Source organism: Hyaena hyaena, unplaced genomic scaffold, assembly GCF_003009895.1.
Source record: "Hyaena hyaena isolate Hyena2069 unplaced genomic scaffold, ASM300989v1 scaffold_172, whole genome shotgun sequence".
Classification (NCBI taxonomy): domain Eukaryota; kingdom Metazoa; phylum Chordata; class Mammalia; order Carnivora; family Hyaenidae; genus Hyaena; species Hyaena hyaena.
Window position 1 is genome coordinate 2,084,048 of NW_024080804.1, and position 27,334 is coordinate 2,111,381.

The window sequence follows — 27,334 nt, forward strand, 5'->3', positions numbered from 1 at the left end:
GCTCCTTCAGAGAACTTGTGGTTCCCCACCCTGCAAACGGAATTGATCTCACCTCACAGTCGCCAAATTGTTTCCCACTCTCCCTGCACTGGCTTTTCACAGGCCGTCATCACTCAGCTCCTTGGGCTAAGACTGGAGGTCCCCTTACAAAGGCACCGACTAGTATCTGGCCCAGATGCTTCACACGATAAGTGCTTCTCTTATCCATTGACACCCTGGGACACAATTTTTTTTTTTTTTTTTTTTTTTTTTTTAGTTTTGCTAGTCAGTCACCTCAAAATTCCTGGACAGAAATGGAACAAAGAAAACAAAACAAAAAAAAAAAACAACGAAGTTTACTTAAAGCATGCTGAGGACAGCTAGGTGCTCTGCTGGGAACCGGGGGAGAGATGGAAGAGAGAAGGTCCCGGGCCTTGTCACAGACTCACACTACCTCTGTCATCATTTGTTCAGCTGTCAGCAGTTTAGGACACCCAGAAACTCTCCCTGCCCTTCCCTAGCACACATATGTACTGGTGGGTGCAGGGCCGGCTAGCAAAGCAGGGAAAGGCTAACGCTCAGCACGCAGAGAGACCTATTCCTTGGGCGCCATTCTTTGTTATGTCCTGTGCCCCGTGTTGTGTATCAGCAACACATACCTTCGCTGAATGAAGCACATAAAGATCCTAGGAATGCAGTGCTTGACAGAGCCCACAGAAAACTTGGTTACCTCAACCCCCGGGAATAAATGTTCATTTCAGTTCCTGAACAGAGCTAAACACCTCAAAAGAGAATGAAAACGCAGAGGAGACCGTTATCAGATAGCAGCTATCGGCACAAGAGAGATTCTTTCATTTCATTCACTTGGGAGTTTCCTCTAGGGCTGGCCCCCTAATTGCTCTTACAAATGCTCCTGGATATATACTAAGAGCCTTGCCGCCCTCACTTTGTAAAGCCAACTGCCTGTGAGTTTGTAACCATTACAGCTGTTGATGATGAAACAATAAAGAAGAACCGCCTCTAAGTCAAAAAGTGCAGCCAGAGATAAGATTCATTTTCAATGCCTTTGCAGCTGCGTCTGATGGCATGGCCACCGCACTTCGCAGCAAGTGGGGATCCAAGGCTGATTCATTGCAAAGTGAGTAAATGCCTTTTCCCCGCTCTAAGACAACCCTGTGCTCCACCTCCTAATAATTTCATTAAACAGGGATGAGGGGAGGGGGATAAGAAAAGTAATAATGATTTATAAATATAGGGCAACTTTTTAAATAAAAAGGGGAAACAAAACCCTTATAACTATAATTAGCAGACATGGAACTAATAATGGTGCTATACACAGTATCTATAAGGCAGGTCATATCGATTCTGGGTACAGCATTTTATTCTTGTATATTAGCTAAGTAGCTGGGAGGGCAAATCCGTGGCAAGGTGAGTCATATTATCAAAACGCCTACGGTTTTGTTGATGCTTATATAGGGGACTTGTTTGCCACTGCTGCTAATACTGTAGGGATTACAATGAAAATATATACTCTGCCAAGAGTTCTTAGAAAATACATGAGTTTAGAGGGCATAGGATTTTTTAATTAAATATCTTGGTGAGGACATTTCAGAATAAATTCAGAAAGCTACAGATGAAGGAACCACCACAAAAAGGAGATCGCATTGTATCTAGTTGAAGGCATCTGCCTTTTGTGTCTCCTGTGGGTTCTGGGATTTTGAAGACTGTTTGACTTGATATAAAATGTACAAAAATTTGAAATAGCTGATATCTAAATAGCTGAAATATCTCACTTGGTTTTGTTAATTATTCACCCAAAGTAACAAACATGTATATGTACGCACACATACACACACACACACACACACACACACACACAGAAGAAATGGATCGAAGGGAAAATTTAATAAAATGGAGAGAGAAAAAATCAAAATACTTCAATACCCCACAAACCGAACATTCATAAACATATGAAAAGTGACTGCTTTCATAGTCATTACTGATCAACGTGTTTGATACGCAATTTAATGAATTATCATGCCAAAAATGTCATTGGCTGGTACAATTTTTATTTTGTAGGAAAGGTTATGTCCCCCTTCATAGTTATTGAAAAATATATTAATGTATGTAACTATTGGTGAACAGTCTGCATTTCAAAACATAGTAAACATTTGATCATCAAATCACCTCATTTGTTTTCGGTACTTAAAATGCTGCTTAGGGAAATTTTTAGGCAAGGTACCAAATGTATCACACCTTCCTGCAAACAGACCAGGCTTGTTGCAGGCTCCCAGCCTGCCGTGCTCTGGTCTGTTTTGCCCGCATGCTATAGGTTTTACCCTACAGGGCTTGACCTGGTGGGGCTAGTGTATTAATTTGCGTCTATTCTATACAGGGCCAGGCACATTTAGCATCTGCCCTGTGTCTGACACTGTGCTAGGTGCTGGGGCTGCAGCCGAACACAGCTAGGATGGACCTGGCCTTGACCCTCTCCTTTTGAGCATGGTCCTTGGAGAAAAGAGGATCGCCAGAGGCAGGTAAGCCTGGGAATAGGGGATCCTGGAGGCGGGATGACAAATCGCACCACGTTCGATTATATGGCAGACATTGAGCCACTTTGGGAGATTAGCAGCCAAGTCCTTCTAACTTCATTTTCCATCTGCTCATTTTGGCAACACCATTGGCAGAAGATCATTTATGTCTGGGTAGGGCAACAATTTGAACCTGTGAGCTACATTTTATGACTACTTCAGACAATTAACCCAAATCCAGGAATACTAGGGAAAAATTGCATGCATTATACAGAATCCTTATAACTCATTTATATTTTTAGGAAGCCTCCACAGTTTTTCTTTGGGTGGGGTGGGGGGGAGGATAATGCAATATACCTAAGGGCTAAAGGTGTCATTTGCATTTTACACCTTGGTTTATTTATTTATTCTTCCTCCCTCAATGAATTTTATTGCTGATTACACTGTACAGGAAAAAAAGAGGAAGTACAAGGTCAACTCTTTACTTTTAAGAGCCTAACAGAGCATGAATCCTCTCAGTTGCTCTTCAATTTCTGTGCACTGAGGTTGAGTTTGGAATTAGATGTCACCACAACTGACTCAAAAATGCTCTAAAAACAAGGTTGCATATATAACTTTGGTTATAAGACAAATGCCCCAGGCAAAAAAAAAAAAGTTGAAAAGAAAAAAAGAGGGGAAAGTATTTTTAAGTCTGAACTTCAGTAGAATTTGACCAATTCTTAGGAACACTGGGGAAATCCATTGCCAATTGCCAAAACTTTACTCAACTCTCTGGAAACATCTATAGTGCGAGAGGTTGTACTCCTGCTTTCTTCCAAATTTCAAAGAATCTAACACTTACCGGAAGCCAAATTCTTAGAGAGGACTCGAGGAATTTTAGATTGACTCGATGAAATGTCACACGAATATGTGACAGCCTATGATATCTCTACAAGGCTGAGCTTGTATGTCTAAGAACTGTAGGCAGGCAACCCATGTCTTCTTCCTTCTGCTTAATCTGAATCTTATTTTAACAACTTCATAGCATTCTTGTGGATCTTAATTGGCAGCCATGAGAAATAGTTGATCATATTGCCATTTTGATGTATTTTTAAGCTAAGATGTAGCTCTTTCTTGTACAATGAAATGTTGCCCAGTTGACATCTATTGAACAAAGTATCTTTGGATTAAAGACATGGCCCAGAGAGATGTGGGTCAAGGCACAGAGAACGCACAGGATTGCGGAAAATATGCATCAGTTGCAGCTCCAGTAATATCCAGTCTTCAGGGGAACTTAATCTGGCTCACAAAAAAATTGTCATTCTCCTTAATATTTAGACTTTTATTGGAGTATCTTGTGTGGTCTATAGGACCATTGATTTCCCTTCAAAAGCATCACCTCTTTGAATAGAAAATACCACAATGAGATATGAAAATAAGCACACGACTGTCTTATAGCAAAAAAGTTAACCATTGAAAAACTTGTGAGTGACCAAATATGAAAAATAATTCTATTTTCAGCAGCTATACAATCAGTACACAACAAATTCAAAGAGGAGGTGCTTGGCTATGTAAAATATTCAATTATCTCCCCACTTAGGTATTCAACAGTTTCATCACGTCAATTATTTAACTGAGAAGGACAAATATAGCTGTTTGGTTACAACCTACTATTTACTTTGTCAGTAAAAATCACTAGGGAATACCAATTTTGCATTTTTTTTCTAACCTAGAATTCCTATTAATGACAATTAGTGCAAAGTTAGAGCATATATGATATCATTTCAGGAAATGCTGACATTTCAAAGACATGACCTTCTCAAGTTGGAGAGCAGTGTTATTTGTTAAAGGTTTTTTTTTTTTTGGTTTTAGTTTTGCGTCTTTGCTTCTCAGCTTCAGTAAATTGCTAATGCTTCCCTTTAACTCCTTAACATTCTTAATTGTTAAAAAATTTCCAAGTAATAAAAAACCTGCTTTTATGGTCATTGCCATTTTAAAAATTTTGTTTCTGCCCAGTATGGAATCAGAGTAAAAGAAATTATTTTTCACACAAGTAGTGTAATTCTGATTAGCAATACTTAAATTTGAAGAAGAAATTGAATGATTTGTATTGTCTCTGTCTTCTATATTGTGATATTTTACTAATTTCATTACCAAGTTAAGAGTGATAGTAGTAAGTTAAGTAGTAAGTTGGTTAAATAGTAAGCTAAAAAATAATGATTCAAAATGGTATATTTTTGTTTTTGTTTCTGGGGTTTTTTTGGGTTTTTTTGTTTTGTTTTGTTTTGTTCTGTTTTTGCCTTTTTAGCTAAGGTCTATCTTCTGTGGTTCTATCAGCACTATGTTTGCAAAATACCAGCCCATTTAAATAAATATTTTAAGGTTTTATTTTTAGGTAATTGCTATACCCAATGGGGGGCCAAGATCAACATTCATATGCTCTTCAGACTGAGCCAGGCAGGCGCCCCTTTTTAAATAAATTTTTAAACTGAAAACTAAAAGTCATTTAAATTAGTACAGAATGTAGACTTTACTGTTGGAAAACCCAAGATTGGGTCTAAATTCCATAATTATGAGCTGTTTGATCACTGGCAAATTATTTAACCCTTCAGACTCCTTTTCTTCATTGTAAATTGACTAAAAACCATGTGGGCCACCCACTGAATCAAAGGGGATGCACGAGAGGTAATAGGAGGAAGTGCTTTGTCAAAGTAAGCGTGGTGCACAACAGGAGAGGCTGTTAATATTATGCCTTGAAGTCCAGTTCATATGAGAAATGCCTTTCCATATTTTCAGAAGAAATACTCAAGATTTCTAACGCATAAATCCCAGCAAGGGATCAATTCCCTTCTTTGACAACTTGTAAAACAAGATGCTGACATGATACCCACTCTCTCCAGACTGCTGCATTGAGTTATTAGAACATTTTAAATCTCCATTCATTTTCATTGTCCAGTGATTTCAAGTAGGTGTAAATAGGGTTTTATTTTTCCTTGGGGCCGTAACTCTGTTTCGTATTCCTTTAATGGCCTGCCCGGGTTAGGATTCATCAAAAAACTCAGCCTCTCCAAAGCTCAAAGTACCAGAAGTTTATTGCGAGGTTTGTGATACAAAGTTTCTCTTTCCCACATTGAGATTCTTTTAGACTTAAGCTTCTGGGCCCATATTTAAATGCTCATTATTGAAAATTGTTACGGGATTTATTTTCAGTTTGATTAACTGTGCCTAAGAAAGTTTACTCTTCAAAGATCTGCTGTGGTCTCCCACTCAGTACGTCTCCAACGTAATTTCTGCTCCTCTGGCTTTGCCTTCCCCCTGCAATCCCCTGCGAGTGCCTTTCCCATTTGGGTGTGTCAAGAACTCTGGATGAAGCACTGGCTACTGTGTGTAAGCCAATATGACAATAAATTATTTTTTTTTTTTAAAAAGAACTCTAGATAATTCCTCAGGAGTCATTTCGGAAGTCTCTGAACTCCTGCGGTGTTCCATTCACACCTTTAATGCAACAGGGTTTAACCGGACTGCAAGTATTCACTTACATTTCATTCTCTAGTCTCCATTTCATTTACATTAGCCCCTCCAGCTATGGATCTACATTTGAGAGATAAAACTCAAGATTTGTTCGTTTGAGGGGCGCCTGGGTGGCTCAGTCGGTTAAGTGTCGACTTCGGCTCAGGTCATGATCTCAGGGTTTGCGGGTTCGAGCCCCACATCAGGCTCTGTGCTGACAGCTAGAGCTGGAGCCTGTTTCAGATTCTGTGTCTCCCTCTCTCTCTGACCCTCCCCTGCTCTCTCTCTGAAATAAATAAAACATTAAAAAAAAAAAAAAGATTTGTTCGTTCGTACTTGTATTTCTAGCACATAACAGGTTGTTCATAACTGTTTGTTAAATAAGCAAATGGCTACATTTTACGTTAAAAGGTAGCTGCCAGTTTTTCCTAAAAATGGCACTGGGTGGTGATTTGGATCTTCGTCTTTCTGTTTCCTGTAGGATGTGATTATTATGGCACCTGCATTACTGATTCTCCTGGGGGCTACGGTGATACTGAGAGCTGGCTCACTTGCTGATAAAAAACGTGGGTACCATCTATTAAATTCTAGTGTTTCTTGGAAAATAATGCATTACCAAAATGATGGCATTATGTTCTCCCAAATAATCCTCTATTAGGAAATTCTGTGTGGATTTTTTTAAAGGAGAATATCTATTCACATCGGAATACAAACTCTTTAAACATGCCATACTTTAAGAGAGCAAAGTTGACTGGAACACAAATGTTATGCTCCAGGAGGAACCATACTCCGGGTGCGGTGTACGGGCACTATGCGGCTCTATGGAATAAAGCCGGAGCTGGTGACCACACGTGGAATGTTATCCCATGCAAGGGGATGGTTACAAGTCCTCATAACCAAAGAATAAAAAACTTCCACCTTGTGCGGTTCAGAAACTTGCTGATCCATGTTTTTGCCACACTGAGAGTCTAAGAGAAGAAAATTGTCACATGGTCCCTATGTAGTGTTGTCTAAGACAATTTTCTATGATAATGACACTGTTCTATATACACGTTGTCCAGTATAGTAGCCACTAACCACAAGTTATCTCACACATGAACACTATTCTCAGTTGCAGGATTATAGGTAATTTTGTTTTTTGCTCACCTGCGCTTTCCCAAATTTCAAAAATGAACGGGCATTGATTGTGTAATTTATTTTTTTTTAATTTTTTTTAATGTTTTATTTATTTTTAGGAGAGAGAGAGAGAGACAGCGTGAGCAGGGGAGGGTCAGAGAGAGAGGGAGTCACAGACTGAAACAGGCTCCAGGCTCTGAGCTGGCAGTCAGCACAGAGCCCGACGCGGGGCTCGAACCCACGAACCGCGAGATCATGACCTAAGCGAAAGTCGGTTGCTTAACCGACTAAGCCACCCAGGCGCCCCTGATTGTGTAATTTAAAGGAAAGCTTTTATTTTGAAAACAGAGTGGTTCATTAACGAAAAAAAGAACGCTGTTTTCTCTACATGTCAAATTTTTTGACTTTGATTCATAATGAGAAATAAATTCATTTTACATCATGAACCAGTGCATACACAAATATTGAAGTAGCTTCATATAGTAGAAACAAGAGGTTCACGAAATAGTAATTATATTTCAAGCACCGTGATATTTTCTATTCTATTTTCTTACATGTCATTACAGAAAATTCTAGCCACACACCAATAAGTTTTCCCAATTAATAGATAAATGGCCCTCAGTTTGAAAAGTATGGTTATAATGAATACTAAGATACTCATATTTCGGTAAAATGCCTATATGTTAGGTAAACACTTGGGCAAAATTAGAAAGATACAGAGTTAAAAGCAGTTTTAAAGCAACTTTTTCCAAAATTATTTCAGTTTTCTTTATTCTAATAATCATACAATCCTGTACTGTACAATAAAATGTTTTTAAAATTTAAACTGCTATGTCCATACAATTGAATATCACGTTGGTCCTTTTAATTAACAGCTTCACTTCTCCCACCTACCAACTTCACCATCAAAGTTACTGGCCTTTCGCAAGTTCTTTTGCATTGGGAATCAAATCCCGATCAAGAGCCAACGAATATAGAGCTAGGCTATCACGTGAGAATAAATGCTCCACAAGAAGAAGATGTAAGTATTTGTTCTGACGGCGTCTTTCTTTAGAGGCAAATTTTCATTTTGACTGCATTTTCCCTATTGAATGGAATTCAACAAAAAGGGGAGGAGGGAGAAGAGAAACTCACTCACGGAGTTTGTGAGTTTGTGCCCACAGAGGCCAAGTTTAAATCTGGGCAACCTTGGGCCACTCTAGGTCTGAGAGATGCAATTTTGGGGTAACCCACTGCGGGGCATATGTTAAGGCATCTGATACCTAGGAGGTGTGCAGTAAAATCAAACAGAGAGAAACAGTAGTAACTATTTTTTTCAGTCAATACAGAATTCTAGAGAATTTTCCTTTAGAAAGTTACCTCTGGGGAAGAGACTGGGACTAGAAATGATGGTTGTAGTAAATGTGTGCCTTAATTATAGTATTTTGTTCTCATAGGAATGTCTTCATGTATCATTGAGGAATTCTCCTATTATTGTACTTTTTAAAAGTTTGTTTGAGGGAGACAGAGACACTCGAAGTGGGGGAGAGGCAGAGAAAGAATCCCAAGGAGGCTCTCATTTTTTAAAATCAGACTTTGTTGAGAGACAAAAGGTGTGCAAAAAAAGCTGTGCATATCTGCATCACTCGATGAGTTTGGGGATAAGCACATCTGTACCTATGAAACCATGGGCCTAATTATTTTTATCTAGCCAAACTACTTAATTGCATTTTATTTATGTGCCATTTAAAAAGTGGAAGAAAATGGCTATTGGATTAAAATAGCTCTCTTAATGCTCTTTCCCTTTTATGTATCATGATTTGTGGGGTTTATTTTTAGTATGAAACCAGGAACACTGAAAGCAAACGTGTAACCGTTCTTCATAAAGGCTTCTCAGCAAGTGTGCAGACGGTCCCCTGGAACGGCCAGCCCCTCCCAGCAAGCAGCTGGGTTTCTGCTGAGCTTAAAGCCCCACCTGGTAAGGCAGGCTCCTAACAGCCTTGCGTTGGATTCCTGACTTTGCAGATACAGTGAAGTTGGACAACTGACTTTTCTTTTCTGTAGTCAGTCAGCAGTTCCTGTGAGGTATTCTACCTCCTCGTTAACGTCCTGAGGCTGTGGTCACGTCTTAATGTCATAACCCTCCAATCCCATGTGCTGCATCCCTGCAGACCTAGCTTACACTTCTAACTGCCTTGCTTCAAGTCACAGGCTCAACATGGAATCAGGGCCAGTCAGGTCTAAGACATTTCCAACCACACCCTACGTGAGTCCTCTGTTTTTCTCAGCCAGTTTTCTAAACTTGACCCCCACACAACAGCTCATTCTTGCTTTGGAGGCTTTGCTTTCCTGGATTCAAGCCCATATGAATCCTTCCCACGTCCAAGCCCAGATCGAGTCTTACCTCCTCTATAAAGCCTTTTCACTTTGCATCCTATATACACTGAAGAATGTTCTTCCTCCCCAGAACCCATTCATGGGCTGTGTTACTCATTTGGCACATATGACATTATCTTTCACAAATAAATAGATTTAGATCCTGCCCCCTTTGACTATGAGCCTGTTGGGAGCGGGGACAGTGTCTCATGCTTTATTACAGCCAGGAGAACAAGGTGTGTGTGTGTGTGTATGTGTGTGCGTGTGCGTGTGTGTGTGTGTGTGTGTGTGTGTAGTTCTGGATTCTATGACTTTACATACAAATTGAAGAAAGCTGATGCTTCATAGAAGCCACAAGACTGAACAACCTGCCATGAAGAAAGGAGACAGCTCCCACTATCTCTATACTGTCCTTTGGAGGAAAGCTGGGGTGTCTAATACTTAGAATCAGTGATACTCATGATGAAACCCTTGGAAACACACACCAGAGAAAGTAGAGAAGGTTCACCAAGTCCCGGGGTATGACAGTTGTCTTAGCCAGTCTGGCCCATGGGTCATCATCGTTCAACCACTGTCTTGTCACATCCCTGAATGAAAAAGCCACACACCTCCTGAACTTCGTGTGTGGCTGAGAGCAGCATTATAAAGGTCTGCCCATTTATTCATCATAACACGTGGCCTAGACCATTTGGCAGCCAATTCACAATGGCCTTGATTCCGAGTACAGACAGTGATCCACAGGAGACTCAGGATACAGACCTTTGTGTGTCTTACCTTAAACTACTTTTTCACACCTCAGTAAGTAACAGGACTCTACCAGTAATGCGTCCTTCAGAATGAGATTTCTGCAATTCTAATTATTCTCTGAGCATGACACTATACGTTGACACTAATGCACAGTTGATTCTCCCTTGAACCAAACTGAATTCATACCAAATAATTCCTTGGAAGAGAGCTGGGAGACAAACAGATGGGCGGAGACTCTAAAGGATGCTTTGGGCTTGGAGCATCCGGTCATTTAGTGCATGGACAGTACATTTTCTACAAGGCATATACATAAATCTATGCATGTTTGTTGTATATGGATATATAGAAAGGAACATCTCTGACAGTGCGTGGTAATAATACAAAGTAGCCAATGTCCCTTTTGTCTAAGTTCACTGCAGTCTTCTCCTCGAACTACACTGGCCGGCAGTGATAAATTCATCATACAATTGACTTAAACTAAGCGAATGAGACCCCCTCTGTCATTTGAGATTCAATCAAAAGGCTCTCACTTTGATGAGGTCCTCTTGGACCCTCAGCCCAATGTGCTCCTTCCCTCCTCTGAGCAACCACAAGGCCAGGGTCAACACGGTGTGTTCTGAACAGCACCTGTTAATGTGCTGACAATGCAGTTTGAAATGAAAACAAGGCTTTCCCGCCAAATAATCTTTGGAAATCCTGGGGGAAAGGAACATAATTGGTTTGGTGGAAAATCACAAGATTCCCTAATATCTTTGCATGCTGAAGTGGCCTTCAATATGTGAGTGTGCGGCGTCTCCGAAGAGGAGTTGTTATTATGCTGTGTTGCCAGAACCCATTTCCTTCTGGGCAGCAATCTGTGTTATTGACGACACATTTGCGTGCAGCCCAATGACTCCCATGATTCTAGGATGGAAGTGGCTCTGGAGACATTCCTCTCCCAACTCTCTCATTTACAGTTGCAAAGGTTGAGGCCCAGAAGAGTGGGGTTCAAAGTGTCACATGTGAAAGATGTGTTATTAGAAGACCAAGGTTGCTGGACACCAAGCTCTGAATGACAATCTATTGTTATATATCACACATATATACCCCTTAGCCCCAAGTAGCCAGAAGGTATTTTTAAAATAATAATTATTAATTAATTAATTTTTGAGAGACAGAGAGAGAGAGAGAGAGAGAGAGAGAAAGGGAGAGAATGAACAAGCAGGGGAGGGACAGATAGAGAGAGAGGCACAGAATCCAAAGCAGGCTCCAGGCTCTGAGCTGTCAGTGTGGAGCCCAATGTGGGGCTTGAACTCACAAACTGCAAGATCAAGACCTGAGCCAAAGTCAGAGGCTTAACAGATTGAGCCACCCACATGCCCCAGACAGAAGTTTTTGAATGTCAGAAACTCAGGCTTTATAATCCTAGCTTCATCCCCCAGGGAGCTGGTCCTTCACAAATAGATATCTATAAATTTGTGCTAACAATTACTTACTTTTCATGGTGAGATGTCCCCTGTCAATATAGTTTCAGAGGAAGTACAAAATTTTAAACACTGTCATGACAATGTTTTGTTCTTATTTTTGACCATCTTATTGGTCATCTAGGGTCTCCTGAAACCTCAATCATGAATTTAACCTGTACCACAAACACCACAGTGAATAATCGTACTCCGTTAAGGCCATACCAAGTTTCTCTTCACTGCAGCTGGCTAGCCGGCAAGGATGCCCCTGAGGATACACAGTATTTCCTCTACTATAGGTGAGTACCTGTTGTTACTTATGCAAATACACCATTTCCTATAGTCTTAAAAACTTATGAGTGTTTCGATTTAGGTATGGCTCCTGGACCGAAGAATGCCAGGAGTACAGGAAAGATTCCCTGAACAGAAATACTGCATGCTGGTTTCCAAGGACTTTTATCAGTAGCAGAGGGAGTGAGCCACTCGCAGTGCATGCTAATGGCTCAAGCAAGCATGCTACAATCAAGCCTTTTGATCAGCTGTTTGCTCTTCATGAAATTGGTAAGGTAGACTTAACTCAAAGCTGGAATAACCAAATTGTAGAATCTCAGCTTTGAAGGGATTATAAAGATCACATCGTTTGACTAATTTTCCTATGCTAAGTGGTTATCTGTCCCCTGCCTGACAAGCATAGGGGCAAGCTTTCTCGACCTCAGCAATACTGAACATTTTGGTTGGATAACTGTTTTGTGGGAGCCTGTCCCGTGCCTTGCAGGATTTTTAACAGCATCCCTCCTCTCTTCCTAGTAGACCAGTAGTACCCTCCCCACAGTTGTGACAACAAAATGTCTCCCAACATTTCTAAGTGTCCCATGGGGAACAGAATCTCTCCCATGTGAGAATCACTCAACCAGGGAATGTGAACCCACTGCTGAAGGGAGCATTCTTTCATCTCTTACCTCTGACTCATTTCATGAAGTTTCTACCCACTGGTGCTGCAATAGAGTGGTACCTCCAAATAATTCTCATCCCTTTCCCCACAAGATGGTCTCAGAGCTAGCAAAAGATGGCAAGCTTTCTCATCCTGAGCTTTCTCTTCCCCAAGCTTCCCACCCCGAATTCCTCATGCTTTCCCCTTAGGACCCTTTGCCATGGTGGTCTGTCTCCTCTGGGTGGTCCTAAAATGTCTCTCTCAGCATAGGATTCTCAGATCTCAACATATTATTTAAGGTTTCATTGGCTCCATTCACAAAATAGATATACTGTAGTCTCCTTCATCCTAGATGCTTGTATTCATGAAGCTCATCAGGAGTCTTTCATGTAGCATTCTTGTTAACTAACACCCAAGATTTCAGTGGTAGCATATTTATGGGCATGGGCTGTGGAGTCAGGCTGCCTTGGCTTGGGTCTTTGCTCCTCCACTGACTAGAGGGACTGTAGACAAGTTAGTCATTCCTCTGTACCTCGGTCTTCTCATCAGAAAGAAATGGGGATAAATTAATATTTCCTGCAAGATTTTTGTGAGAATTAAGTGTGTTAATATCTCTACAGTGCTTAGAACAATGCCTGGTAATTACACATACTTATAAATACACAAGGTATTATTGAAAGGGACATGATTTATCTATATCTCTATCAAATGAAGTATGTAACTTTAAGGAACTATCTCACTAAAGAGGTTATGTAATTCTATTCAACAGTCTATTTCTCAGATGACCTAACTATGTCACTTTTCTAAAAATAAATAATAAAAAATGCTGAGGAGGGCATGGGAAACAATACTAATATGAAAGTGGGTGCAACCTGATACAGACCACAGAAATTCATTTTCCTGTATGATTTTCATTTCTTTGAGAGAAATTCCTCATGTTACTAAAAGAAATACATTCTTGGTTAAAATTTTTTCTGCTTAGGGAATGGCAGGCTCTGGAACCAATAGGTCCCATTCTTAGATTGTCCCTATGATTCGATCATTATGAGATCTAAGTCACAGAGCCTGAGATGAGAGCATTGCTTAAAAATCATGTCCGCCCACATCACAAGGCTATAAGATAATCAAGTGATTACTCAGGAGAAAGAACTCTAGAATTGTTAGACAAATGTCGCCCATCCTTTTTATGCAGAGAAAATTGAACCTTCCCACTCCATCCCCACCCCCAAACAAATCAAAACAAGATAAAATGAAACAAAACCGAGGCTCAGAATGAGGAAATTCTTACCCAGAGCCACACACCTGCTCAGTAGAGGCAGGGCTTGGTGGAAGCTTCAGGGTTTGTCTCTAGGGTCAGGTTTACCTAGTTCGATCCAGCTTGAGAAGCGGGGATGCTGTGATGGGTCTTGCAATGAGCTGAACAGCCAGGGGACTCAACCCTTCAATGCCATTTGGAAGAGGAATGCTTTAAGATTAGAGGAGGGATCTCTTAGGTGCTATAACTATGGGAGTCATCTGTGAGCCACTGGGGTCCTCGGACTTGGAGATTAGTTAATTAAATCCTGAAGGTAGATACTTGAGACGGTTGTATCTTAGAAATGCCTTGGGGAGTGTGAGTGGGTTGGATTTATCAGCCCAGATCACTGACCTTTCATTCTCTAACCTAGATCGCGTTAATCCTCCAGTGAATGTCACAGCAGAGACTGAAGGACTGCGTCTTTCAATTCAGTGGGAAAAACCAGTTTCTGCCTTTCCAATTCACTGCTTTGAATATGAAGTGAAAATTTACAACACAAGGAAAAATTATTCCCAGGTAATTCTTCAGATCATTCCAATATTTGATGATAGCATTCTCTTAGAAACATTTAAAAAATTATATTCAGTAAGAGCTGTGGTTACAGCTTGAAACTGACAAGGTCAAAGGTAACTTATATCTACCCAAGTTTTGTAAAAATAAACCAAGCTTTACTGGCTTTTTGTCTTGAATGGACATACTTTTGGTTCAAAATAACACAAAGGATCACATAAAAACACATTTGCACTACTTTTGGTGCAAATATAAAATGTTGCAGCCCCTATGGAAAACAGCATGGCAGTTTCTCAAAAAATCAAAAATAAATTTATCATAGATTCTACCAATTCCACGTCTTGGTATGTATCCCAAAGAATTGTAAGCAGGGTCGCAAAGTGAAATTTGTACGTCCCTGTTCATAGCAGCATTATTCACAAGAGCCAAAAGGAAGAAACAACCCAAGTGCCCACTGACAGATGACGAATGGATAAACAAACTGTGATGTAGACTAGACACATAAGGCACTACTGTTCAGCCGTTAGAAGGAAGGGGATTCTGACACACACTACTACCTGGATGAACCTTGAGGACACGATGTTAAGTGAAATAAACCAGTCACAAAAAGACAAATACTGTAGGGTCGCACATATACGGCACACCAAGAGTAGTCAAATTCAGAAAGACAGAAAGCAGAATGGTGGTTTCCCGGAGCTGGGAGGAAGGGGCCTGGGGGGAGCTGTTGTTCAATGAGTAGAGTTTCGGTATTGCAGGACGAAAGCGTGCCGGAGACTGGGTGCACAGCAGTGCGAATGTGCTCACGTAGTTCAGATGGTAAATTTTATGTTTATGTGTTTCACCACAACTGAAATATACTCTTTAGCATTAATGCACAAAAAGTTCAAGGGACAGAAACTGAAAGGAAAGCCAGTTTTTATGAAACTTCAACTATGTGTCCAACTTTATTATGCTAATTTATTCCATCTTCCCAGTAACTCCATTAAGTAATTATCATCCCCATTACACAGGAAAGTGAGGCAGAGATTAAGCCACTTGCCCAAAGTCACCAAGTTGGCAAAGCTCTAGGGAAGTGGGGTTTAACAACCCATGTCTCACTGATAGAAGGCAAAGCCAATTCAATTCCTTCCGATCTGATGCAACAAATATTTACAAATTGGTTTCCAGGTGGGAGGTAAAGAAAGATAAGATACTGGCTCTGCCATCGAGAGGCCTAGTCTAGTGGACACACTCACTACCTCAGAGGAAGGGCCAACAAGGGGTGCAAAAGAGGGGTTGGGCAAAGGAACCAGCTAGTGCCCCCGCCGAGAAGAACTGAGTGAAATCACAAAAGATGGGTAGTGTGTAGCCAGTGATCCCCGAAATACCAATGCTAAAAGGCTAGATTTCTTTATTTTAGTTTTTAACTTCTAATTAGATCTCTAATTTAATTTCTAATTGTTTCTTTTGGAAAATAGGGTAAAAATGAAATGCTAGGAAAATCAAATATACCCAGAGACACACCCAGTCACCAGCTTGGATGTTGTGGGGATGTCACATTGCTACAAAAGCCCCTAAATTATTGTGTCCATTTCTGTATTTACCTCACTGCAGATCAGTAATAAACAGCTCCTGACCCCCACCAATCTGCCAACCACACTTTAAGTGGCAGGGGTCTAGGCAGAGGCATAACTCAAAGGCTTAAAAGAGCATAGTTCCCTCAGCCAAGTGGCAGTAATTGAGTCGGCCTGGACATAAAGCCAACATTGGAATAATAACTCTAGATTCTACACTGGGACTGCTCCCAGAATGACTGGAATTTTGAAAAAAAAATAAAAGAAAAGAAAAAAGGAGTGGTTTCTCTTTTTAAAACCATAGCCCTCGGTACTGAAAGCCATTGGAGAGTTTTATTCATTCAGAACTGTGACCACATCTGCAAAATTGAAGAATAATTTTGGGAGCAGCACGAAAGCTGGACACAGGTGGAGGGGCCATGTGGACATAGGCGCGTTGGGTTAATGGCTGTGGCAACTGTCCAAGTGAAAGATAGCAAGAAAAATCAGGTGGTGCCCATGGGGTGGGGTGAATAAAGGAGAAAGAAGCCCAGAAGAATTTAAGATGCAGGTGTCACATCTCTAGTTTGGGGCACAAAGGATTGTCCTGGTGGGGACAATGACCGGGAGAGAGAATGGCAGAGAAAGTCTCATTTGTGAGAAAATAGCCTCGTTTCAACACCAGACCACTAGTTGCTCTAGTGGCAAACTCGCATTTACCAAGCACATATTATTATATTGAACCAACGTTGTTTTTGCTCACCAAAAATGGGTTGACTATTGGCAGTTTTCGTAGCGTTCAACCTACTACATCTTTAAACCTGGAATTACATAGGGAATTGCGTTTAATTCAGTAACCCATGCTTAGATGCTGTTTTGCCCATTTTACAGATGAGAAAACAGAGGCTCAGAGGGGTCAAGGAAGTTGCCCTGCAGGTAGTTTGGGGGTGTAGGATTCAAACACAGCCTTTCCTAAATTCACTGACTCTGTTTTTCCTCTTCCCTGGTCTCCAGGTGTTTGAGACCTTCCTGTACATCAGGGATCAGGATTTGTTGTTGTTGTTGTAAAGGGCCAGATATTTTAGACTTAGCAGGCCATATGGTTTCTGTACCAATTACTCAGCTCTGCCATTGTGGAACAAAAGCAACCATAGATAATATGTAAATAGGCATGGGTGTGTTCCAGTAAAAATTTATTTGTGGACACTGAAATTTCAGTTTCATGTGTGATGAAATACTCTTTTTGATATTTCTCAATCATTTAGAGACATATAAACCATTCTTAGCCTGCAGGCTCTACAAAAACAGATGGCCGACCAGACTAGCCCACACATTGTAGCGTGCCGATGCCTGCTGGATAGGATGGAAACCAAGGAATAGTATTTAGTAATATGGCTACAGAATATGGAGGGACAAGGTGAGGGGGATTATGCATTCTGCTATAAGCCACCCCAGTCTTTTCATTTGGAAACATCAAACGGACCCAGATAAATCATCTAGAACTCACCATTGACTTTTTATTCATTTTGGTTACAAGATCACTTTCCCCTGAAGGGTAACTGTGACACATCTCTACTGAAGCATTCTAGAATCAACTCATCCATGTGTGTCCTGTTGATTTTAAAAGGGTCATATGAAAGTGAGTCAGATTACTTATGTATGACCTTCTTTTCTGATAATTGGCATTACTTAAATTTTGCATCGAGAGAGTCTTATTGTGCTCTTTTTCTCCATTTAGACAGAAAAAATTACGACAAATACATTCACCTCAATAATTGATGATATTTCTAAGTATTCCATTCAAGTGAGAGCCACAGTGAGCTCTGTGTGCAGACAGATGGGGTTTTGGAGTGAGTGGAGTCAACCTATATATGTGGGTAAGTAGCTTCTGTTTATTTTAAATCAACTGACCTTCCTCATGGTTAAAGCAGATAATCCTGGAAAGTGTACACATTCACATAGGGCTCTAAACTGCCTTTTTGACCAGAGATAGATTTACCATTAAGTCAGCAAAGCTTACACGTTCAAGCATCTTGCTAAACTTCTATACTCTGCCCCCCCCCCCTTTTTTGGATTATCTGGTTCTACTTTTATCCTTTTTTTAAAAAAATAATTAAGCTTTCTGAGATAATTGTAGATTCACATGTAGTTGCGAGATATACAGAGAGAACTCATGTGTCTTTCATCCACTTTAACCCAGGGATAGGTAGCAGCTTGCAAAACTGTAGTATGAGATCACAACTAGAATTATCATTGATAATGACCACAAATCTTATTTGGATTTCATCGATTTTATATGCACACATTTGTGTATTGAGCTCTATGCTATTCGACTCCATTGGCAGGTGTACGCAACCATCACAAGGTTCCCTCCTGTTGCCCCTTTACAAACACAACCTCTGTCATAAGCTTTTCTTTTCCTAACCCCTGCCAACTACTAACCAAAGCTCCATCTCTACAGTTTTCCCACAGCTACTTTTTGAATTCAAGTTTTTGTTTCGTTGTGTAAAAAAGGTTCCAAAATTGAAGCAACTCAGAGTCCGCAAAATGTGGACTCATCCCTGGGCCTTCAGCCTAACAGACAGAGGGGACTGACCAGAAGGGTTGGGTGTAGCCCAGGCTTCTCTGTTCTGCAGCTGTTTTCCTTTCTGACTAAAATCACTAGTTTACTCAGCAAGGAGATCACCATATCTGTCAGTGAGGTCTGTGAAGGGTAATGAGTACCCCATGGAGGCTATGGAAGTGAGGGCACATTCCCAGGCTCACTCAGCTCCAGACAGCAATCTGTGACCTGGAGATGTGATGCCATGACCCTGCAGCTTGCAGGATCCTGCACCACACCAAGGCGTACCGACCAGAGTTCGGATTCTACGTTCTGTCAAGCTCAGTCTGAATCCCATATCTGCCACTTGCTGAGCACGGAGAGTTAAGTAAATTGCCTAAACTTTCCAAATCTATGTTCTCATCTGCAAAATAGGTGTGTTGATAAGGTTAATGAAGGTAATGCATGCAAAGCATTTAGCAGTATTTGGCAAACAGCCATCAATAAATGTTATCTGTTGTTATCGGTGTGAGGTCATTGAGGTGGATATTATCTATGTCCTGGGAACCCATGCAAAGTCAGAGAGAAGTAATTTGTCCAAGGCTATGCAGTCAACGTGTATCAAAGCTGAGTGTTATACCTGAGCTATCTAGCCAAGGTTCCAGTGTTCCTTCAACTGTTCCATGTTCTTGTAGATCTCACGCAGCTCTTAACCATGTATGTCCACATCCTCAGGCTGTGTGGTTGCAGTATACACAGAGATCTATCAGTTTTTTAACTGTCCACTTCTGTCCTAAAAGGTCTATGGACACCCAGTACTCTGAGGTGATAACAAACACAGGCTGTGAATTTTCTATCTTCAAGCTGCAAGGTGCTGAACAAATTAAACAATTATGGGATCCTGGACGCTAACTTTGTGGTTATGGTTGGTCAAGCATGTGAATGTTATCTCTCACTCTTCCTTATGGGCTATTCAATGATCATTTGAAGAGCATTCTTAAGGAGACCTTTCTTTCAGGCCCATTGTAAAATTTCCTATTTAATTCATTCGCATAGGCTAATGGGTGGGTCTTTAGGAAATTCCTGGGCAGTGACCCATTAAGCTCTGTGGACATGAGTCAGATTAGAGTGCATCAGGTAGATTTCCATGGAAGACTGGGAGACAAGAGGAGAGGCCTGAGGAATTCAGAGTTATTCTGAGTCAGTAATGGGGCTGGCCAGGAGGAGCTGCAGAGTCTGTGAAGGGGAATGGCACCTCCTGGACTTCCAATTTCATCCAATCAGCACAGCCTTATGGGATGGTCCCCCAAATCACCCTGCTAGGACTCAGAGGAGCTTTCCTGGGAACAGACACAGGAAAGGAGGTAAAAGGAACCAAGACTGGACCAACTGCACACACTTCCTAATTCTGCCAAGGCCAGTCTTCCCTCCCCACCCCCTCCTTAGGTTGATGCCCCAACCTGCTCAACAGACCTGGCACACACAGGACCACCCTCAACACTGCTTCTTCTGCACAAAGAAAATTCACTTTGCTCACCAAGAGTAAAAGAAAACAGAAGAAACATTTGAAGTCCCAGGAAATTTTTAGAAAGATTTTTATCAAATGTTTGTGATCAAAGGTTAATTTTAATTCTTTGCATTGGGACAATTGAAAGAAAAAAAAGATGTATGTTATTCCCCAAGGGTACATAACTCAGGCCCAAATTATTGAGACTTCTGAGTTTTGGAGATTTGTTCTTTAATGCTGTCCAAGGATTTCAAATGAATGTGGTGGAAACCAAGGTAGAAACTCAGGGTAAGAAACCAGTTCTGCTTTCTGAGCATTTGAATTTTGAAGTTCAGCTCAGTTCAGAACTTACAGAGTAAGAGATGAATCAGGAATTTAGTTTTAGCCATTGCTCCGCCAGTGTCTAGCTCTAGGACCCAAGCTAGAGATGGCGAAAGAGAACTCCTCACAAGCTGGGTGATCAGGGCTGGCTTTGAGTGTGATGTTACACGTAGGAGTCTCAGAAGTGACGATCTCCAGTGTCACCGTTGCAGGGCACATAGTAGTGAGTGTGCCCGGGTTTTGCCACCTCTGATGAGTCACTCATGCCCAATCTCTGTGGGTCCCAGTTTCCTTGCCTACAAAATGTCAATGCTGCACCCCAAGGTTCTTCCACACTCCCTGAGCCCAGCACAAAAATGCTGAGAGTGAAATTGTGATCCATAATGAGAGTTTATTTTGAGCTTGTTTTTAATTTATTATTCACTCTCCACTTTAGAGCTCTCGTGCCATTATTATTTCCTAAATAACAAGCTTCCTAGTTTGGAACTAGGCTCATTATAATTCCCCCCCAGGTATATGCCTCACTGCCATTATCTATGGCAAATCCCATTTCATTTACTGCCACCCTTTTCATAAGATGAGCTGATTAATATTACCACTCACCTTACAAATCCATCGTTTCTAGAATTTACTCCCCTGCTCAGTTTAGGATCATTAGTGAATTTAATCAGTGCAGACTTTCCATTTTCATCAAGATGATTAATAAACATAATAGGAAGTCCGGGCCCCTCTGGGACATGTTGCATGGCTCTGCCTTACCCCTCGAGGATGCAACCATAATTATACTCAGCTTGCAGTCTATCAGGCAATTTTGTCGCTACATTCATTTCCTTGAGACAACCTTCCTCCTCTCCTACCTTGTATGTATGGAGCCCTGGAGCCCTCCCCTTCCATTTTCACTCAGCAGCCTGACTCAAATATCACCTCTTTCTCAGGTATTATTAACTCCATCTCTTTTAAGGAAATGGAGAGCCAGAGATATTAAATAAATCAGTAATTATCAAACAGCCCAGGAGTGGCTATTCATGGTTAATTTTCTCAAATAGATGGCACATTAGTCAATTGGTGAAGTGGAAGACATTCAATTCACTCATTAACCCATGATAGACCAAGGTTATTAAATAGTGAGACACAGGAAGAGTAAGTTTTAACTGATGAAAAGGAAGGCAAAGACTACAGGGCTTGCTTGGGTTGGCAAGGTCCCTGGATGGCCCAGAGGTACAGGGGATGGTGATGAGGGGCTAGTGCCAGCAAGTGCCCTGAACCTCAGCCCCACATGGACCCTTCTGTGCTAGGATTCCCAGCACATCAAACATGTTTGTTTTCAAATGGAAATAGCAGTTTCATTTTATCAATACTCGTTATCAACTGCCCTTCCTCCTCTGGCCTCTCCATCTTATCTTAAGAGCTGACTTCCCACTTTTCACACGTCTTTCTTTCTTTCTCCTTTTTAAAACTTTCTTAACTTCCGAATTCTTATCTCTGCTGTCTCTTGTTTACCAAAACCTTCTCTCCTGACCCTGGTCTTACTGAAGCCTTCCATGCCCTCCAGTCTAGTCCGTCATCTTTCTCCTTCTCCCTTCTCCATTAAGCTCACATGCCATGCATGAAAAAAGCCATGGAAATAAAATTCCCTTCAGCTATATCCTTACTGAGTCCATCCTGCATTAATTCCCAGCCATGTCACTGTTAAATGTTTAGTCCTTCTGAGTCCTGCTTATCAGAGACGGGTCTTAACCACAATCACAGACATTGCCCTTCACACCAGCGATTGGGTTTTGCCCTGATCTCAGTGAAGGCCTATCTGAAGGCTGGAATCTATGCCATGACAATACCAGGTACCAATTAAAATGATTTTCTTCTTTTTCTTTTTTTTAATATTTCTTTAGGTTTGAGATAAGTAGCATTTGTACCTTCAGGAATAGAGCAAAGTTTCCCACAGTTCTCAGATGGTCAAGGCCAAGAGGGCGCTTGTGGCTTTAGAGGCATTGCTTTCTACAAGATGAGTTAGAGGAATTCCTGGCCTTAGCTTTCCTGTCACAGTATGGGGCAGTGGTGGGGGGACTGGTTCTTGGGGCTACGTGACCCAGCCTTCAGCCTGAAAGTAGGTTGGGCCAATATATCAAGGATGTGTTTGAGAATTTGGGTGGAGATGGAAGTAAGGTTCCCACAGGCAACTCTTGTTGCCTTTGTCCTTGGACTTGGCTTTCACAGGATGTGACTATGCGAAGAAACACCTATATCACCCAGTCACCTGGATCTGAAGCTGAGGGCACACCCTGCGGCCCCACCCTCAACCCTGGACACCTGTACTCCCTCCTCCTTTGTTTTCTGTTTTGTCACCATACACTTTCTCTTTAAATTTCCACACTGTAAAACAGAGAGAAAACGAGCAATGGGAAACAGGAAGAGGAAACACAGCAGAGGTGCCAAATTAGGTTTCCCCAGGTCTTTGAAAAAAAAATTGCAAATGCTAAAGGTTTCATGGGGAGGAGATTAACTGGTTGAAAAAAATAAAAATAGTTGACCTAATCACCTGAAAAACCCACACAGGCCTACCTGATGCTGAGAGAGCATATGGGGATTCTGGGTTTTCTTTGCAAATCGGGGATTTCAGGTTGGTGAACATGGTAGTCTGTTCAGTCAGTTGGGTCCTTCAACCCAGGCCGCTGTGGTTTCAAAGGCTGGCAGCCCCACCATTTGCCCTTAGCAGGTGGGCAGGACCACCTCCCCCTTGGGTGGTCCCTGTAGCCTGAAGGAGGGCTAAAGGGAAGCTTTCAGATTCTGTCCCTAACTGTCAGGAGCAGGGAATTCCTACTGTGTGTTCAAGGATGGTCACTTCTAGTGGTGCCCCACACTGCCCTTCCATGTATGAAGCCTGTGCCACGATGGGGCCATCAGATGGGACAACAGCTCAGAGGAAGGAGAGACTCTATTGTTGACCCAAGTATGCTGCTCGGCATGTTCACCTATGTTATCTTGTGTATCTTAACAAATAATTTTCCTAATTACATGGATTTACAGATGACATGAAAAAAGATGCAGAGAAGTTAAAGAAATGCCCCAAGTAAGAGAGCACCGAAGTAATAGCCACATGATTGATTCCCCACCCTGTTCTTTCCGTAATGCTTTATCATCCCATAGGTCATGGTGCCAGCTGGGGAAACTGAGGCAGGAAGCTGGGCAGTGGGGGCTGTGGTTTCTGAAAGAGTAACACTCTTCTAGCTTATGGCTGAGTTGTCAATAATTTCATGTTAATATAGATCCCTGAGAGTTAGAAGCCTATATGCCTTATGTTCTTATTTCCCTGGTATCTGGATTGTTTGGTGTGTTCCTTTCCCCTCCAGGGCAGAGCTTATTACTCTGCATTCTGAGGATTCTGGCAGCACTTGAATTTTAGTCTTCCTTTGATGATTTAGGAAAATCATCTAGATTCTTCATTCCTCATACAAATATGTCTAATTATTATAACTAATATTTATTAAGCACCTACTATGTACTAGCACTGGGTAAGGACTTTGCCTCTATCAACTCATTCAGTCCTTATCCCCATTTTACAAAGCAGGCAGTGGATGCTGGAGAGGACACCCTGCTCAAGGTCACCTCAGTAGCAAGTAAAAGAACCAAGATTACACCTCTTCACCCCTTCATTTCTTATCTTTATGTTATGAGCACAGCCAGCTTTCAATGCAGCTTGCTAGCAGGTTAACAAAACAGGCTTAGCAGCTCCTTACAGGAAACACAGTTCTGGGTTGCCTGGGAGTGCTGTGTGGAAAGCCTGTGAAACAGAGAATAACAACAAGTTCTCTATTCTCTTGCAAGTCTAGTCCTAGGAGGAGTAATGTAGATGAGTGGGACTGCAGTGGTCTGTCGTGGATCCTAAACCTGTAGATTTGCACACATGCGTAGAGTCTTCATTTCCTGTCCATATTTTAGTTCACTTGAGCCCAGTTTCTAGAGATGAACACAGTGCAAGTTTTATAGATTTTACTCTGGGCCCTGGACTACCCTACTACGTTTTGTCCACTGTGGCTGCATTTACTGCCCCCTTTCCTTTACTCCCTAAGGCAGATAAAGTCCACAGTCCCCTTGGCAGCTGCCCCGGAAAGCTCACCTATCTATAAGGTTTGCTTCCATCTTTTGCCTGCATTGAGAGCCCATGACCTGGTTGGAGGTGCTCCTTCATGGTGATGCCACACCTTCTTGCAAGTAGAGACAAACCACAGGCAGCTTTGTGGGCTAACACATGGGTGTCCCCTCCATTACCTGCCACCTGTTGGTGCTACTTGCCTTCTCCCAGCACCTGCCGGTGTTACTAACACAGAGCAGGGCTGCCTCCCTGGAAGGCTCCCATCAATTTACTAATTAGCTCTTTTCCCTTGAAATCTACTGTTGAGTCAAGAGTCATGTTCAAAATCAGTATGGAAGCAGTGAACATCATACTTTTATGGACACTTTAAGGTAGAGCAAGTCTCCTAATCAAACTGACCCTCCTAGGAGTTATTAGCATGAACCACATGGATGACAGAATTCTATAGCCAGAGGGGCTGCATCACCAGAAGGGAGACCGTTTGACAAAGCTTCCAAAGCAGCTAGAGGCAGATTCTGGGATGAAGTCAGGTTTAGTGGCTAGGTTTTTCTTCCCTCTGGACTGCCACCATCCCTCCCACCCCTTCCCAGGCAACTTCCCACCCCACACACTCCTGGGTCACAGAACAGCAGAATTTTCAACTGTTAGTTTATTCTCAAGGTCAGGTGGTTGAGAAGTCCAAAGTGATAGAAGCCAAGGCCACCAGAAACCAGATAGCGGAGTTCCTGAATGATCTCAGTTGACAATGGCAGAAGAGCATTCAGGAATGAGGTAGACAGTCTGGAGGGCTTGTCCTCCTTAGAAGGACAGGTCTTGTGACTTCCTCTTTCTAAAATATCTGTGCATAACTAAATAGTGGTGCCTTCAATTTCTTGACAAGAAACATCTGTGGCTTCCGCTTGAGGATCAGAAAGGCATTTTCCTTGAGTCACAGAAAAGATTCAAGTTATCTGGAAACATTTTTCTTAAAAAAACTTCCAAAGCCAGAGACCTCAGAATTCAAGTTAATGGTACCTTTAGCAGCCTCCCAACTTTTGCAGTATTGAAGTTTCTTTTTTATGATTTTGACCCAAAGGATTTATACTGTCATTGGGACCTGTTGCCCTTTTTTTCTACCTTCAGTGAAATTAGAGTAGATGCTAACTTTAATTCACTTATTTATATAACTTACTCAAGCTTTTCACATTAATAATTAAACTGGATAATCCACAAGTAATTTCCATTTGGCAGTCAGTATATGAAAGCTTTTTCTTGTACTAACTTTACCTGCCTGTTTGTGTTTTCTTCATGGTAAAGCTGACCTTGGCTCTCTTCTCTGGGAGGTTAGTTCTGATCTCAGTTGGTGGTTGGGGGGTCGTTCTAAAGCATATCAGGACACTGCAGAAGGCAGGCCAGGAGTAATGACTAATTTGCCACCTCCCTCCAGGCAGGGACCATGACTTTGCTTCCCACAAAGCACCTTGCATGCATCAATAACATTTTTGATTGCATGAAATAAAATCAGCTGCCTTTGTATTATTGCTAATCCAGGAAAAAACTTTGTTTATCAAAGTGAGAACTGAAGTGAATCATTAGGGAGTAGTTTAACTGAAAAGATTTTTGTAATCATGGTCAGAAATGAACGGTACTATTATCAGCACTTGGCCTATCAGGTTACAAGGTATTTCACAATTTGAAACACAAATGGGACCGAGTGTATAACCCTGATAATATTTACAACACTGCTCTTTCTTTCTGTAGGACCCAAACTTTACCTGTCTGTTAAGCCTCATGGTAAACAGGGTAACTTTTTCCTGCTGACATACCCCTTGCAAAATTTATATTCCATGTAGGAGTCTAGAATTTCTGAATATACTGATTAAGGTACATGGATAATGGTTAAGAGAATGGAATGGTGGGTTTCAGAAATGGGAGAATGAAGCAGGCAGAATCCCTCATTCAGGACAACGAACTGGGAAATAAAGCACGACACTATTTGACTTGAGAGTATTAGGTCATCCCCGTTGCTCTTTACATTAGCTATGAGCAAGTGCAATGAAAACTAGGTTTAACAGGGTGCTCAGTTACAACCCAGACAACTGAATATTAATGCTAGGACCTTTCAGTATCTATAGATTTTGGGAAAAGTTTTGCCTCCTGGAGCATCTCTTTCATAATATTTACTGTGACCAATGCTTCTTTGTAAAATAATAGATATAGATACGAAAACTTAAAACAAAAAAAAGTACTATGGTCATGGGTTTGTTTTTTTTTTAATTTTTTAATGTTTTATTTATTTCTGAGAGAGAGAAAGAGAGAGACGGCATGAGCAGGGGAGGGTCAGAGAGAGAAGGAGACACAGAATCTGAAACAGGCTCCAGGCTCTGAGCTGTCAGCACAGAGCCCGATGCGGGGCTCAAACCCATGAACCGTGAGATCATGACCTGAGCCGAAGTCAGGCGCTTAACCGACTGAGCCACCCAGGTGCCCCTATGGTCATAGGTTTTTAATAAAGTGATTCAGTCCCAACTGCAGCCTAGGGAACACCAGGAGGAACGACTCCTTTGCAATGCAGCCGCCTTCTGTTGGAGTATAGCACCAACTTAGCTTACGTCCAACAGAGGGGACACAGCAGGGAAACTGCTTCCCTGTAGGGAGGTGGTGTTCAGCTGGGAAGCAGACTCTCAGGAAAGTGCTCAATGATAGAGAACTGCTTAGGATGTTTTAAGTGGAGCTCCTGCTTGCGCACTGTGTCCTCAGTTTGGGGATGATGAGGAGTGGCCCGGGGACCCTGCACCACGGTGATGGGAGCGTTACTGGTCAGCCAGTCATAGACTTGGATTCCGGCCCCGCCTGTTAGCTGTGTCCCCAGCTGCCTGACGCTGCTCTTCTCTGCTCCAGTTCCTCCATATGCCAAGTGAGGACAGGAGTGCCCGCCTCAAAGCATTGTCGTAAGCATTACACTA

General features: G+C 41.7%; 1 protein-coding gene across 2 annotated transcripts in view; it reads left to right on the forward strand.

The window, feature by feature from the left end:
- The first annotated feature begins 982 nt into the window (after positions 1-982).
- The window catches only part of IL5RA (interleukin 5 receptor subunit alpha), a 35,582-nt gene continuing 9,230 nt past the window's right edge, over positions 983-27,334 (forward strand). Inside the window, exons 1-9 of one of the 2 annotated variants that reach the window (XM_039240271.1) lie at positions 983-1,117; positions 2,375-2,516; positions 6,481-6,565; positions 7,991-8,136; positions 8,934-9,072; positions 11,805-11,958; positions 12,033-12,220; positions 14,258-14,403; positions 17,668-17,806. In XM_039240271.1, the coding sequence (XP_039096202.1) occupies positions 6,493-6,565; positions 7,991-8,136; positions 8,934-9,072; positions 11,805-11,958; positions 12,033-12,220; positions 14,258-14,403; positions 17,668-17,806 (985 nt within the window). In that variant the 5' untranslated portion in view covers positions 983-1,117; positions 2,375-2,516; positions 6,481-6,492. The remainder of the gene's footprint in view (positions 1,118-2,374; positions 2,517-6,480; positions 6,566-7,990; positions 8,137-8,933; positions 9,073-11,804; positions 11,959-12,032; positions 12,221-14,257; positions 14,404-17,667; positions 17,807-27,334) is intronic. The other variant, XM_039240272.1, reaches the window with a different exon arrangement.